Source organism: Accipiter gentilis, chromosome 6, assembly GCF_929443795.1.
Source record: "Accipiter gentilis chromosome 6, bAccGen1.1, whole genome shotgun sequence".
NCBI lineage: Eukaryota > Metazoa > Chordata > Aves > Accipitriformes > Accipitridae > Astur > Astur gentilis.
The window spans coordinates 44,772,599-44,789,645 of NC_064885.1; the positions used below are offsets into that span (position 1 = coordinate 44,772,599).

Here is a 17,047-nt window from a genome sequence, read left to right on the forward strand (position 1 = left end):
CATAAAACCAAAATATTCTGACAAACAAAGAGGCATCATCAGAATAAGTTTAACCAGAATATCATTCTTACTCAGAGACTTGATAAAGTCACACAGCTCCATTGATTTCCAGAATTTCTGGCAACTTATATGATTTGGTGAACTTGTACTGTAAATTTTAATTAATCTTTCTTCCCTTTTTTTCACCCTAAACATAAATGAACACCCTGGAAAGAGCTGTGGCTAGAAAAGGTCAAAAAGAAGAAAGAGAATAAGTATATCCCACATCCTTATTTCAGTCTCAAGAAACTTGATGGAACTGTCTCCCCCTTCTCCGATTACTACTAAAGGCAATAATAAGCTTAGAAGATGCAGCACAAATGAAAAATTATTGAAAAGATAAATTCCATATTCTAGAAAACCTTCTCCTTGGCTTCATTTTATATTGATTTGCACCTCTGACTTACACTTCACATTAAAGGGTCAAAGTATCCTGAGTTTAGTCAATACGAAAGCATTCAGGTTCCCCAAGGCAAAAGCGTACATGGCTTAACGTCACCTCACACTATGCAAGTCTGCATTTTTTGTGAACTTGTTCTACATTTTGATTTCTCAGTGAAACCTGAAAAGAAGATTCGCACAGGTCGGGAATTCATTAAAACCACTTTCACATAGCTTTCTGGGCTACTCAGAGGCCATTTAGTTTGTTGAAAATTCATTTCCTAGTTTACTTAATGGTATTTCCACTTGGGAGGACTTTTTTTGTTCTCATTTATGTTCTTGTTCCATATTGAGCAAGCTCAAAAACTGGACAAAATAAAGAAATTTTACAAAAGAAGTCATAACAGCAGTATAGACAAAAAAACATACCATAAAACAAAACCAACATTATGACTAAATTACAAGATGTTCTGAACATATTGACCCCATGAAAGGTTAAAATTGGAAGAGCTAGCATCAAAATCAATCAGAAAATGGTGCACTGGTCTCTAAACATGCTTTTTTCCAACTGAAAAACTGAAAATATGTACATACAGTATGTATTCATATGAAATTAGAATCCATTTGTCCAAAGGAACAGAAAAATGTACACAACAGTGCAACAACAAAACCGAACCACTAACAAATACTAAAAAGTCATATTTTAAAGTTTGATTTCCTTTCAAAAAGAGGTTTTTTTACTTTTCCTATATTTCTACTTAATTAACAACACATCAGCTATTTTCCTCATCAGTCATGTAACTATCTCATAAATTTAACCATCTAACCCAGAACAACTGAACTAAAATTTAAAGGAAAAACAAAAGAAACAGAGAGAACTTACAAACCTAATGACACAAATAATACACAAGTATACATGTATGTTCTTACATGAACATCTCCCATTTAAAAATGTTAAAAGCAGGAGGATTTCTGGTTGGGGTGGGGTTTCTTCTGGGTTTTTTTTGGTGGTGGTGGTTTTTTCTGTTGTTTTGGTTTCTTTGGTGTTTTTTGTTTTGTTTCGGTGGGGTTTTTTTGTTTGGGATTTTTTTATGTGAGAGTACATCATAATACTTTATACTAATTTTAATACTGTACACTTTAGTGGGTGAAATGATTTTCAAACAGGAGAGAAGAAGTGATACCTGTACTTACTGTCGTTGGATCCCATGCTTATGAGGTCATCAGAATCAACATTGTGAACTATAGCTGCCTTGTATCCAGCTCTCTGTGCATTTAAAACCTGCAAGCCATACAAAATACTTATTAGAAAGACTACTGCTTCAAAATACACTAACCTGTCTGTCCTCTCTAAGACAAGGTACCCTTTCAGGAAGCTGATAGATATTAGCACAACAACATTTGCACTTGTTTATAAAACAAGTGTCACCTTTCAAAATAAAATCATACAATTACTCTTACACTCATGTAATTATGTTATTTTTCCAGAAAAATAATTTAATATTGTCTGCAGACAAACAGTTTTTACACATATTAAAAACAGGATTAAAAATTTCGATAGGTGTATAAAAATAATATTTAATCATAATTGAAAATAAAGGCACTAACTTACTTTGGTAAACTAGACATTACCACTTGATAGCTTACAATGTTACATCAGTACTATCTTTTCTGTGTCTTTAGAGATGTGGAAATACCTTACTTGACAGCTCAAGTATCAGTAGCTTTCTTATGGAAAAGTACAAAACTATAAATGTATTGTGTACCAGTTACCTTTCTGATATATACTGACTTTTTTGTCAATACAAGCAAAGTCTAAGGTCCACGTAAATGGCACTTGCTGCAGTGACCTTCACTAATGTAAACATAACTAAGCTACAACTATTCATCTTAGATATTGCTTCTAATGCATCCACAACAGTACAAAAACTCATTACAAGATGCAAAAAGCACTACAGAACCTTGAGGAACATTTGGGTTTCAACCTGCATTCAACTCCTGTTTAAAACTACATAATAAGCTTGGCTATAGCTGGATAGACTTGCTCTGAACTGAGCTAGTATGGGACATGATGATAGCTTTTATTTCCACTTAGATGCATGTAATTAAGAAGACTGTAATGCAAATACATATTTACGTAACGGGCAAACAACCAACCATTAAGTACAACCAAAAAAGAGATCACAGCTTTAAATACCTTTGAGACTGGAAAACAGTTGTAGCATTTGGATATTATGGCATCACAACAGCTTTATTAATCAGTCAACAAATACCACCTATAGCACCACCCTTGCAAACAAACATACATACAAACCTTATGGAACCCTGTCCCACACTAATTCACCATGAAATCACCACCATTTCTCTTTTACAGCAGACTATCAGCACCAGATCTGAAAAACCTAGGGGAAATACTGGTGCTCTTTTTCAAGACCTCTACCTTCAAAGTTAGGAGAGGGGAAAATATATGTGTATATATACACATACACACATATTTATATACACACACACTCCCCATTTCTCTTCTTAAGAAACAAACAATAATGAGGAACACGAGTTGTAAAGCTGGAAAAATTCCTCTGATTTTTCTAAAAAAAGGTTCTCTAGGTTAAGCTTGAAATATGAAGCCTTCTTGCATGCTGCACAACAGCAAAAATAGGCAAAAAAGAAAAGAAAAGCCTATGAATTTTAAATAAAACTGTCAAAAGTAAGACAAGGAAAGGATTAAAAGCATTGAACATCTACATATCTGAGCTTGTGACACAGAATGGCAGTCAGTAATAGAGTCATCATAGACAACATGCATCACAAATCACCAGGTGTTGAAACTGAAGAAAGGGATACAGAAGTTCATTGGGCGATCTGAGCTTTAAAGCTCCCTGGTTATCACAGGTTCTTAATCTTCATATCCACATAAATGTGCTATGGTAATCAGTGACAGTTGCTATGTAATATTAATTTTTTTGTTTGCTTGTTTTATTTCTTTAACATCATGTCCCGAATAGTGTTTATTAACTGTCCATTATACATTGAAATACGTCTTTCAGGACAGGTAGTAAATAATTTATATTAGTTAAGGAAATGTTTTCATTCCCTACACACTTTTGCCACTTACATATAATAGACTCTTAGTTTAATCATTTTATTAAAAAATTATAGTATTTGTGTAAAAACATACATAAATATGCTTACAGGATATTCAGCTGACACAGGGTTACTCAAGTAAAGAGTGACACGAACACAACCATCACAGCCGGGCACCTTCTGCACAAGCTACCACGAACAAGCACAAGGCTAAATGACACCATCTAGCTGCAAAAAGCAGTAGCGGTTGCCTGTTCAATTATACTGTGAAGTTGCAAGGTCACCCTCACTACCCAGGGTCCCAAAGACAAAAACATTAATTGTGCACCAAAACTGAAGCATTAACCCAGTTTTAAGATACATCTAAGCAGGATGGTACAACTTCAGGAAGTGCTTTCTTGTTGCATAGTAGCTTTCCACTACAAGAAAAAGACAATCAACTCTTTATTCAACAGCTACATGACTCAGAGCACCTTCAATTCAGATTCTCTCCCCATACTCCTAACAACTATATTCTAAGCAGCAGAACAATGTTATTGGAAAACACAGATAACTTGAGAAATCCCTATGTTAAAAAAAACAAACAAAAAACCCAAACAGTTTTAGGTGTAAACATAAATGCATGGTTGGGAATTTGGCCAGTATTATCTCACTACAGAAAACATCCATAGTGCATACATAAAATGATGTAAAGTTTAATTATGTATTTGCTGGCTTTTGTGCCTTAAGAGACAGTTTTAATATAGCGAGGTATCATTTACTTAAATTACATATAATCCCAGACCATTCTAATAAGTTTTTCCATTGTAGCACAATTTTACATGATGCTTATTTTGCCGAACAGACCTTTTATGTTGGCAGAAAACACATGATGCTTCCTACATGTCGTCAACAACGTATTTCAGAGTCACTGATAAACAGACCCTAAATGCAGGCTTGAGAAGTAAGTTTTGTAATTATGCAGGAATTGAAAGCACAGCACCACCCTCTCTTGACGAGTCCCTTCCCACACTAGTCACCAACACAGACAGCAGTAAAAATCAGTTGTAACAAGTGAGAAGACATTCCAAAAGCTCCGAACTGCTTCTACTTGCTCCCGGTTTTTACCCTTCTCCTGCTGTGACATTTTTTTCTGTAAAAAATCACTAGATGCTATGAGAGAGATGGAAGGGAAGAAGAGACTGTTTCTGGCCTAGTAAAGATTCATACACAATAAAACCAAGAAACAGCAATGCATCTGTATTTGCAGTTTTCAATGTAAAACAGGAAGAGATGGGACTTTCAAATAAACTCAAGTTTTTGTTAAAATCTACATCCTGTCAAGTAGCTGGTATGTAATATAACTCACATCTCAGTGCACATGCCACTCCCTGCCAGAAACTTCAGGGCAAAATGCTGTAGTATGTAGGAAATTATGTAACACAATATTGCAATAATATTAACAACATAATATAAAAGTGAATTCACTGGCCAGCAAGTACACAGATATGCACGCTCACCTTGGAACTTCTGATCCACTTTCTACCTTGCCCTTTGTCTAATAAAAAAATGTATGGGAATCCACTTTTCTGTGGCTATTACATGAAATATAAAACATAACCAAAAAATGCTTACAGAGCTAGCGTAACTTAATCCTTAAAGAACTGACCATGGGAATACCTCAATGATAATGTACAAATCTTCCATTTTCTGCAAGGAACACTCATGGACTGTGTGTGGCAAACCAAGATGTGCAAAATTAAAATACACGAGTTCACATTTACTAAGTTGATAGCTATGTGGAAAAGCAATTCTGCATGTCTCTCCATGTTTGACTCTTGCCTTCAGCTATGCGGCTTTCCAAAGCTTCTCAGAATCTCAGAATTCTGTGACCAGCAACAGAGATGTGATTCTTCTGGTTTAGCACCCAGAGTAAAAAAGCTGAAGGCTCAGCCACAATGCCAACTTCTTCAACAAAACAAGTTGTTTTCAGTGAACAAGCATTTGACATATTTCTGATTAAAAATGTATTCCACTAGAAAAATTCTGACCTGTTCCTTTAACAGTGACTTCAGCAGTAATAACATCCCATCAATTTAGGGGCAGCAATTAGACAGCCAAAAAGGACATGAAAAAGACAAGTGTCATTTCCCTTTCTTTTTCCCACTAAGCCATATACACACATGGTGACAGGATTCACAGTACAAAATATATGACATTACTGATTTTGATGTGAAGGTAGATTATTACATGAGCAGTAAGGCTGCCTCTACAGCTGGAATCTACAGTCTGGGAAGAATTTACATGTTTAACCACAATACCACATAACTGAATATACCAGATAGCAGCAAGTACAGTTGGATCTCCTTTTGGTTCATGAAAGTCAACAACAAATTTAAGAGCCCTGTTTTCCTTAAGACATCCTTTGCTGCCCCATATATCAGGGTCATTTTCAAGAAAACCATATATTCTAGCCAAACACAAAAAGTTTTGTATTTTTAAAATAACACAGAGAATACTCCACTTAAGCTACAGGTCAAAATTTTTACAAGTACTTCATAATATAACATCTCGCTGTTAGACCCTTTTAAAAAACATTCCACTTGTGCCTGTTTCTACCCAGCAGTGAACTGTGCCCTCTCCCTATCAACCAACTGTGACACAACCATTGTTTATGGGGTCCCAGTGTGAGCCACAAGATGATCCAGCTATTAAAAACAAAAAACAAATCAGGAAAGCGGCTTCCAGATTTTGGGTGCTCTTATGTTATCTCCATTCCCTAATCTCCCCTACGATCCCTGGCAGCAAAGAGTCTAACTGGCAAGAAAAGCTGATATTGCTACTGAATGCTTTCTATTATAAAACTGCGGCATCCATCACCCTTATTTGCCATGTAAGCTGTGTCACAAACAGGTAATATTAAATTAAATCATATTACAATACTGCTTCATCTTCCTGTAGACAATAAAACTCTCCCTTCCCTTTGCATCAGTATTTATCCTGCTGTTAGCTATAGATATTCTTCCAAAACACCAGTAAATTCTTTAAGACTTTGAAACAGAAAGTAGGGGGGGAATTAAAAACAAAACAAAACAAACAAAAAACAACCAAAAAAACCACCATAAGTTCTTACCTTGGTATCAAAGTTACACTCCAGCCTTCGAATTAACACAATAAAAACACTGGTCGAGTTGTCTTTGAATGGAGGTGGGGCTATAGGCTCACATGCATTCTCTGGTTTTGAATTTATTAGGAACCCCTAGAAAACAGAAACAGGAACTTCATTTCTTTTTCCTTATACTTGTCTGCCAAGCCTTTTGTTAAGACAGAAAATTGTATGCTTTCAATACAATAGCTAAACAAATTCTTATTATCAACTCAGTCCCATATCATAGCAAGATTTCTGCTACATCCCTGACTATTTTGATTCATCAGAATCTTTATATCGCTAAAGAATTAGAAAGTTAGAAAGAAAATATAGTTTTTCCAACTACCTCATCTGAAGTTCATAACTCAGACTTTCCAGTATAATTCAGCATAGAGAGGACTGCATATACTACATGAATATTGTGGAACTATTATCCTAAGACATATGGAGACTAATCAAGAAAACTGAAGTTTAGTAGCCTAAGAAGGGGAAACCAAAGAAAGTTAGCTGTGTGAAATCAACACTGAACTAGCATACAAAATAGCTGGTTTACTATGGTAAGCAAAGACTATAGGTCATCAAATCTGCTACAGTTGAAAGAGTCACAGAAGTAGGAAATTCTGGCAATACCAATCTTGAAGCAATCTCTGGATTGTTTTTAGGTGACCGAGTTAGTACCCCACCACTGAAAATGTTTGGAGTAGAAACTCTCCTAACCTCATGCTTTTAACATCTGCTGAAAAATTCTCCAGCTTCTCTTGGAAGAAACCTGCTTACCTGAATACTGAATGCACTGACACTAGTCCGGTTGTATACTTACAATGCTGTGACTTCAGGGTTGCCTGCTCCCTAGAACTTTCTTCCCTACTACTGTAAATGCTCTGTAAACACTGCTGACAGAAATTTACACAAGACAAATGCCAAAAGAATATCACACATACTGCGCAATAGTATTTGTTCTAGCTCCAAGAAGAGCAGACCTTCCCTTTTTCCTTTACTAGAATATGCTTGCTTCCTTGGTCACATCTCTAAATCACCTGAAAATGAGCTTCTTTATTAATTAGATTAATATTAATTTGTTAGTTAATTAATAATTAGATTGATATTAATTAGATTCCCTTCTGTCAGTCTCTTCACAAGAGATTTTGATTACCAAGATACAGAAAAGTCTGGACTGTACACCTAGGAGGTTTTGTCTACCTTTCACTTGAAATACACCTCTTCAGAAAAATTACTTTTTGTAAGGTGTTCATGCAATAAGGTCACAGTGTGATAGAGGCTTTTGGATCCTAATGCAATGGAGTATCATTTGACATCAGACTATTCCTACAAGATCCACACTTGTTTAAATCAGTTTTAAAGCCACAGCAAATTATCACATGGATAAAGAGCAGTGAATTGCCAGAAAATAAGAATATAAGTAATTTGGTTTATGCAAATACAGATCATGAGAGGCTGCACTGCTGCGGGCTCACAAAATTATTGCTACAGTTCTAGATAGATCCTCAAGAGCTTTAAATTCAGTTTTCACCGACAGCTTTAGAGATATAGATGTCATCACCTTTGTAGAAACAATAATTATTATATATAACTATATTAATATATAATATATACATATACACTGTTTAAATATATATCAGTTTAAATATATAAAATACATATAAGTTTATATATATACAGTTTATATATATAAATTGTCAGTTAAAATGTACTTTTTATATATAATCTTACATTTTATCCATAAATATGTATTATTCATAAAGTTTAACCTACAACAGAGAAAAGCAATTTTGTTTTGAGGAATAGGGTTTTGTAATGATAATATTCCTTTTGGCAGAGAAGCTGCACCAGCAATCTGTTCTTTGCCAAGTTTGTGGTGACAGGCACAACATTACAGAGCCTGTAACAATTAAAAGCAATATCCACTGAAAATTCTACACTGATTTGCTGGCAGCCAAATTTAGGTCCCTAAGGTTCCCGATTTGCTTAGCAAATGCTACTTATGTTACGCAGTTTCACACAAAGCATTTACTCTTTGAGTGGTACATCCAGAACCAAGTACATTCTACAGAGAAGTTTTACACAAATCACACAACATCATCTTACAGTTCAAGAAATGCATACGTAGAAACCAAAACCTAACTATGACTAGACTGGATTTTTCTTAATGCTACCATATGTTCTTAAAGATCTTTAATTGAGGACCTGTTCTTCTAAGAACACAGGCACAAATGACTGACCACTTTAACTAGAACATACAAGCCCAAAAAAAAAGGCACCTACATTTATGCTTTGGCACAAATTATTGTAGAATCTGACAGACTGTGTCTTACAAGTTGCATATTAATAAATCTTAATCATAAGCACTGAAAAAATTATACTATTTTCATCCTATTTCAACCAATATCATAGCGTTTTTTTAAGTAATAAAATCTTAATGCAAACAAGGAAAAAAGTTTTAGTATTATATTCAGGATTAAAACTCATTATTATTCTACACAGGTGATGATGACATCTACCTTAGTTAAGACACAGAGCTGTCCAACAGTTAGAATGGTTAGAATCAAAGCTCCTTATATCTATTTTTGATGTATTAAATTGGCTCACTACTTGGGCAAATCACTTAATCACCCTCTGTTTCTCAATATAGTCAGTAAACAACTATACAGCTCTAACACCACTTCTCCCCATGATAAAACCCACTGGGCATGGAAATGAAGTCTTCTTGAAGTTTCATTTGCAGAAAAATTCTTAGTGTTACACAAATTCTTACAGTAATTTATTCCCCTTTGGGATCAAAAGGACACTATGCAATCAAAGAGAGATCCAACCTTGTACCTTCACATCAGCTTCATTTTTTGTGCAGTGTTTATTCACAAGCATTGCAACATCAATGATGATGCAGAGCCAGATTTTGGGACCATACAGGCTACAGTCAGAATGAATAGGAAAGCAGCTCTCTGACCCCATGTGCTTGCTATTCATGGTCTCCATAGGTGCGTAAATGACAGCAATTCCCGTTCACCGGAACTTGGAAGGTAGTCTGCCTAAATGTGTTTACAGCTTAGAATTCTTATACAAAATAAAAAATACCTACATCTCAGTCATAAATACTTACTCATGCACTGTTCAAAGTGACAGCCAGACAAACAAGCTACTGCCACAAGACTGACTCCACGTAGCCACTTCCACAATAAATGAAGTAAGGAGATCTGAACTTCACACAAGTAGTAAACTGGACAGCTAAACTAAATTGCTTTTCTTGTAGATTAGTGTTTCAAGCACAGGAAAGGAACAGAAAATAAGATTTATCTGAAATGAACAAACTTACTGACACTGACTGCAAGAATGTGATCCTAGAGAAAGTAAATGGTTCATGTCAGTGCATAGGCATCTTATGTCAGGCAAAGAGAAAAATGCAGCATGCCCACTGTTCTTGAATTCAACACAGCACACCAGCATTTGACAACAAGCATCAGCTACATAATCTCAGCAACAAACTTACCTCAGAGGATGCAAAGACTTTAACCGAACTGGACATTCATCTAGCTTTTAAATACTTTTCTAAGCAGCAGGACTGTGACACCAGTTTGCAGCGTTAACGTCACCATGTATTATTTATTTTTAAATAATTTATTTTCTATCTCCTCTATCTTATTTTACACAGATAGAAGTGGGTTTGGCTTTACACCAGTTTCTGACTACTGCCACCGGAAAGTATGGACGGCTGCTACCTTCGCAGAAATCAGAAAGAGTAGAACATGCCCTCTCATTGTTGTCTACGGAAGCTGTATTTATTTAATCTTCTTAGTATTTTCCCATTTCACCTTGAACATAATTTCCCTTCTATTAATTTCATTCAGTCCATCTACACATCTTACTACATTCCAAGCATATTAACCACACCAGACACACGGAAAAGAAATTGTCCCACTGCATAAAGCATGCTTGCTGCTGTATTTCAGAAGACATCACGTCTTCAGAATTTCTAATCTAGTGCAAAATAATGATCAAGTCCTATATGTATTCCCATGGTTATAGCCATCTTTGACATTTTTTGCACATTAACCACTCTGCATAATATGTCAATATGATTTTTCCCTTTCCAGTTCCATTAACATTTGCAAATCCTTACACCTTACTTCTGTCTTCTCTAATACTAGGTGCATTTTACAATTTAATACAATTTAATATTTACGTGCTTTTTAGTTCTTATATATCAAACTGGATTAACAAAATTTAAAAAAAGTCACATGTACTTTTTCTGCTAATTCAATATATTATCACTTACTAGTGCCTTCTGTTAACAATCCTATGTCCAGTTTTCAATTCATGTCACAGCATTCCTATCCCAATACAATTGTATTTGGAGTATAAGACCCTGTGACAGACAACTAACAAAAATGTTTATATGTGCTGTCTACATCTTCCCCACTTAATGACACAGAGTAAAATAAAATAGCATTAGTGCAACACATGCCTGAGAGGAGCACTGGGAGAATGAGGAACTTCTCATCTGCTATGGGGTGCAGAATGCAACTGAAAGGAGGCTGTGTAAGGAAAGGGTGCACAATCAACCACATGCTACATAGCCACTAGCTTTGTGGCACAACACACAGGGGTTAAGGCAGAACTGCAGCCCTTGAGCTTCTCCATTCAGTTCCTTAAGAAATGCAAAGAGGGAAGCAAACCGACAACAGTTCTTGTACTTTCCCAAGAAAATGAGCTACAATTCCTTTACACAACATTCTTAATGTGGGCCACATGCAAGGAAGATAACCTCTCTTGCCTTTCCACACTTTACAGTGTGAAAGGGCTCACCAATATACAACCTTACAGAGAGAATAAATCCTCCAGGTTTTTTTGGTTGTTTTTTTTTAAATAAATCAAGACAAATTCAATCTGGCATCCACTGATACCAGTGCAAGGTAACTGACATCATGTATCAGTATTGCCACCAACTTCAGAAAAAACAATGGTCTACCAAACTTACTTGGATTCCCATCATTCAGCTATTTTAAATTTATTTATTTATTAAAAATGTTCAGCAAATTGTCTCTTACATACAAAATGTCAGATTACCAAAATTCTCTTTTAGGAGAGGAATCTCCTATTCACAGACAACAGTTCTTATCAGACCCTTTGTACATTTGTTTTGCTTGAGAAGTAGATTAATCAGTTCTGTATTTATTTTTCCTCAATACTATATTCATTTAACTTTTCTCTTTTTTAGCTTACAGAAGAAGTGTTCAGCAGATATGGTCCTCTACATATATTCAGGATATATACTTTTTCTTTTTTTTTTTTTTTACCTTCAAGCCTTCTGCTGGCAGTCTGTAGCCAAATCTAGCAGGTAGATCATCAAAGGTCTGGGTTCCATTTTCAAGGTTATACTAAGAGAAATAAATTTTAAAGAAAATTCAGGTTTGCAACAAGACAGAAAGAGACAAGTGTAAATAAACAACACTGCACATTTTTTTTAGATTAAAATATTTATCAGACATAGGACCTCTTGTGACTGTCAATGAAACCACAAAATTGCTTCTTCCACTTGTCTTCCACACACATCAACATCATTCTTATCTAGTTGTCAGAACAAGAAAGTAATAAATAGGTCTTTCATTAAATTATCTGTATGTTAAATTTTTCTTTCTACTGTCTACAATTCAAATACCATCATATATTCAGATGAGAAAACTACAAACAACCCAAAAAAGCAAAAATGTGAAGAGCTGGGCTTTTTGGGTGTGGGGCTTTTTTGGAGTTGTTCTTGCTGTTTTGCTTTGAATTCAGTTGCATACGGGGAAGAACAGCTTTTAACAGGTGGTTTATTGTAGGCACAGAATAGCCTCCATATATTACCCCTTCTCAATTCCTTGCTAGGTGTTCAGGTTAGTAGCTGAAAACTCTCTCAACAGTTTTGTTTTATACCAACTATAAACTTTCATTTCAAAACAGAGGAATACTGTAAAGACCTTAAAACTGTGGAAGCTTTTTTTCCCCTTTCCTTGTTCATGTTTTGTAGCTTTATAATATGCCTAACCAATGCAAAATCCATACAATAAAAAGTACAAATTGTATGTATGCTAAAATTCTTTCCATTAAAAGTAAAAAAAGTTAGTCTCCTGCTGAAGTTGTGAATTATACAATAACTGACTTGAATGCACATCAGTTGGTAAGTTTTATTAGTTTAGTGACTGGGAAATATTTATCTATTCACTATTATCATCCAATTGTCATACAGAACAGTGAAGTAAGGATTGTGTTTATTTCAGAGGGACAAGATATTTCCTAAGAGCCAGACTTGGACAGGGGAACTCAAACCATAGTTCAAAGAAAAACACTACCATCATTTATCTTGACTCTTTCACAGGAGCAACATTTCAAAGAAGCCCCCGCTCCACAGACCTTAACAAAATTGAGGGGAAAGAGCTAGGAACAGAGGCAAATTTCAAGGAAGCGTTTTTGTTCTGTATAATCAATCTGCTCCATAAAACTTCTCCCTCCTGGTCTTCCATCCTTCCATCATGTAGCACAGCTCTGCACCAGTACACTGTCTTCCTCCATACTCACTATTCATTCAGCTACCTTCTTCAAAACATCCTTCCTGAGCCTGTGCTACAGTAAGTTTTCCCCTGAATCACTGAGCAAGCCCCAACTTAAGCTAGGAGTCAGACACAAACATGTTTATTTTTATCCCTTATTTAAAAAAATAACCAATCACGCTTCATATACACATAACAGTACTTTATACAAACATACTCCTTCATTTGAGGGTGCAACTACATGAGAACACAGAAGCATAAAAATACACCTAAATCAGTAGGGAAAAGAAGAATTTCTTTTGTTGGCGAACCCAAAACTTCAGCCTGGATTTTGCTCCCCAAATGGGCAATCAATAAACCATGAAATCTCTCAAGATTATAAGATATCTGTATGCCTTCAATTCCATGTGACAGTGCGCAAACATTCCCTCTTCTTCAGAGTATCTCACAAGCATTCAACTGGCTCCTTTTCACAGCAAAGTTTTAGTTAAGTGTCTAGTTCACCTCTTCATTTCCTACTTCAAAGACATTCTCATAATAGATCTGTAACTTCCAAATATCCAAGAATAAAAGACATTTCATTTTTTAGATTGAATTATTTTAGAATACTGCATACAGAAGCTCAAATAGAAAAAATTAAACTGAACTTCCAAAATGCCTTTTTTTTTTTTTTTTTTTTTGGAGGGTGGGGGGGTGTTATTTTGGTTTTTTTTAATATCTTTCCTAAGGAAGGAAGCAGCAAGAATTAAATTATTTTTTTTTTATGAAAAGAGGAAACACGGGCATGGTGAGAGTGGAAAGGGGGGAGGGGAAAGCAGGTTTACAGTAGAAAGCCAGTTTAAAATTTTACAATAGAATGGTGATAATAAAGCAATTATCTATCTGTATTACTTGTTTCTTAGAATTTTTATCTACAGCAAATAGTAACAGTAACAACCCAAAGATCCAAATAACATAACTCAGTATTCCTCAACCCCACATTACCACAAAGTTTAAAATATTTTTATTTTAACATTTAGCTTCACGGGTTTTTCAGTCTGTTCTCCTAAATTAAATGATATATTATCAACTCTCCTGGATATGACTGTAACTAGCAGAGTATATATAGACTACAGTACTTAGGTTTAATTATGTCAGTGGCTTAAGTTCTATCCTACAAAAACACATATAACTTCCTCCATAAAACTACACGATATATAAAATTGGTAATAAATAGCCCAGCAACAACTTTTACCGCTGACCCTATGTTCATTACACTGTTTATCACTCTGATCATTTAAAAATCCTACACACCCCAAAAATACTATTCTTAATGATAGCAGAGGTTATCAGCTATTCAAAAAATATTATCTGGGTGTAACGTACACAAAAACTTTACTGACAAGGCCTCCAGCACACACAAGTTACACTAGCCATAGAAGATTATTTTACTTTATTTATATACAGTTACCCTACAAAACGGCATCCATCACCAACACTTAAATTGCTGTCTAAACCAAATAATTATGGAGTTCTTTTAAGAGGGTTATAACATGCAATAGGATATCTGGTCAGATTGGAACTTGTTAAATGACTAAGGGAATTAAGTGCTTTCACTGCCACAGTATCTGAGCACACACCATCTGTAAGCTCATTTGAAAATGTACAATTTATTTTTTTATTGAACTAAAGTGTTAAGGCAATTCCATTCCAAGCAACCTGCTATAACATTTATTGTACTGATTCATTAATAGAATAGCTTAAAAGAAGATTCAGTTTTATAGAGATTTCATCTATGTAGAAAAATATTCTTATACTTACTGCTAAAATATCTGCCTCCACAGGTAAAAGATTCAGGAAAGCAAATAACTGAACAGTCAAAATAGTGTATATCTGAGTAGCAGACAACATCAGCATTCCTATTGACAACAGCATATTTTATGTAATATCTGCAAAAAAAAAAAAAAAAAAGAGTCAAGGCATATAGCAAATATTTTCCTCGGTCATTTTACTGGGCTCTATTGGTCAGTTAAAACTTTTCTTCTAAATTAAGTACGCAAAATGTTATCCTACCTTTACTTTTGAGAAACAAGTAATCTTTAATTTATATGATTATTTTAGAGATAGAAGTCCCCTTTGCTAAGAACATGTAACCTCCATGAGAATACAGGCATAAACCACAAAAATTATAATAGCACTTTAAAAAGCTTTAGGCAACACATAGCAATGCAAGCAGTATACAGGAATAAACACTTCCATGATATTAATCATCCTTAGACATTCTCAATTTTAACCTTCCCTTCTTCTAGCATAAATCCAAATCGGCAAAATTCCTCATGTACCTGGAGGAATTCCACTAAAAACATTTATTCTAAATATACACTTGCAAAACCAGTGTGATACCAACAGGTAACAAAAACAAACTAGTTCTATCAACTTCACTAAAATTCACAAATGCTCAAATGTGACTTATGGTCTGGACAGCAGATGTAGTCTCCTGTAAAGTGTGTGCATTCCTGAGACCTTTAAAAAAAAGAACACAAGTACTCTGTAAAGTATTTCACAAGCTCATCACATTAAAAGGAAGTTAATTCCGCTTTGTTAATAAATCTTCATCAAAACCAGCAGCAAAAACCAACACCTTGTGTCCAGAAATAAAGGGACATGTTTTCTAACAGAAACTGTTGAAAGAAAAAGAAAGAAAAAGAAAGAAAAAGAAAGAAAAAGAAAGAAAAAGAAAGAAAAAGAAAGAAAAAGAAAGAAAAAGAAAGAAAAAGAAAGAAAAAGAAAGAAAAAGAAGAAAAAGAAAGAAAAAGAAAGAAAAAGAAAGAAAAAGAAAGAAAAAGAAAGAAAAAGAAAGAAAAAGAAAGAAAAAGAAAGAAAAGAAAGAAAAAGAAAGAAAAAGAAAGAAAAATAAAGAAAAAGAAAGAAAAAGAAAGAAAAAGAAAGAAAAAGAAAGAAAAAGAAAGAAAAAGAAAGAAAAAGAAAGAAAAAGAAAGAAAAAGAAAGAAAAAGAAAGAAAAAGAAAGAAAAAGAAAGAAAAAGAAAGAAAAAGAAAGAAAAAGAAAGAAAAAGAAAAGAAAAAGAAAGAAAAAGAAAGAAAAAGAAAGAAAAAGAAAGAAAAAGAAAGAAAAAGAAAGAAAAAGAAAGAAAAGAAAGAAAAAGAAAGAAAAAGAAAGAAAAAGAAAGAAAAAGAAAGAAAAAGAAAGAAAAAGAAAGAAAAAGAAAGAAAAAAGAAAGAAAAAGAAAAAGAAAAGAAGAAAAGAAAGAAAAAGAAAGAAAGAAAAAGAAAGAAAAAGAAAGAAAAAGAAAGAAAAAGAAAGAAAAAGAAAGAAAAAGAAAGAAAAAAGAAAGAAAAGAAAGAAAAAGAAAGAAAAAGAAAGAAAAGAAAAGAAAAAGAAAGAAAAAGAAAGAAAAAGAAAGAAAAGAAAGAAAAAGAAAGAAAAAGAAAAGAAAAAGAAAGAAAAAGAAAGAAAAAGAAAGAAAAAGAAAGAAAAAAGAAAGAAAAAGAAAGAAAAAGAAAGAAAAAGAAAGAAAAAGAAAGAAAAAGAAAGAAAGAAGAAAAGAAAGAAAGAAAGAAAAAGAAAGAAAAAGAAAGAAAAATAAAGAAAAAGAAAGAAAAAGAAAGAAAAAGAAAGAAAAAGAAAGAAAAAGAAAGAAAAAGAAAGAAAAAGAAAGAAAAAGAAAGAAAAAGAAAGAAAAAGAAAGAAAAAGAAAGAAAAAGAAAGAAAAAGAAAGAAAAAGAAAGAAAAAGAAAGAAAAAGAAAGAAAAAGAAAGAAAAAGAAAGAAAAAGAAAGAAAAAGAAAGAAAAAGAAAGAAAAAGAAAGAAAAAGAAAGAAAAAGAAAGAAAAAGAAAGGGGTTAGGAGAAAGCAAAACAAATATTTTTATAT

At 33.9% G+C, this 17,047-nt stretch overlaps 1 protein-coding gene across 2 annotated transcripts in view; it reads right to left on the bottom strand.

Annotated features, from left to right (window-relative positions):
• Positions 1–17,047, bottom strand: part of RNF13 (ring finger protein 13) — a 46,927-nt gene that overhangs the window by 23,891 nt on the left and 5,989 nt on the right. For both annotated transcript variants that reach the window (XM_049802339.1, XM_049802340.1), the window contains 4 exons: positions 14,977–15,104; positions 11,944–12,024; positions 6,617–6,742; positions 1,615–1,702 (listed from right to left, as the gene is read on the bottom strand). In XM_049802339.1, the coding sequence (XP_049658296.1) occupies positions 1,615–1,702; positions 6,617–6,742; positions 11,944–12,024; positions 14,977–15,090 (409 nt within the window). In that variant the 5' untranslated portion in view covers positions 15,091–15,104. The remainder of the gene's footprint in view (positions 1–1,614; positions 1,703–6,616; positions 6,743–11,943; positions 12,025–14,976; positions 15,105–17,047) is intronic.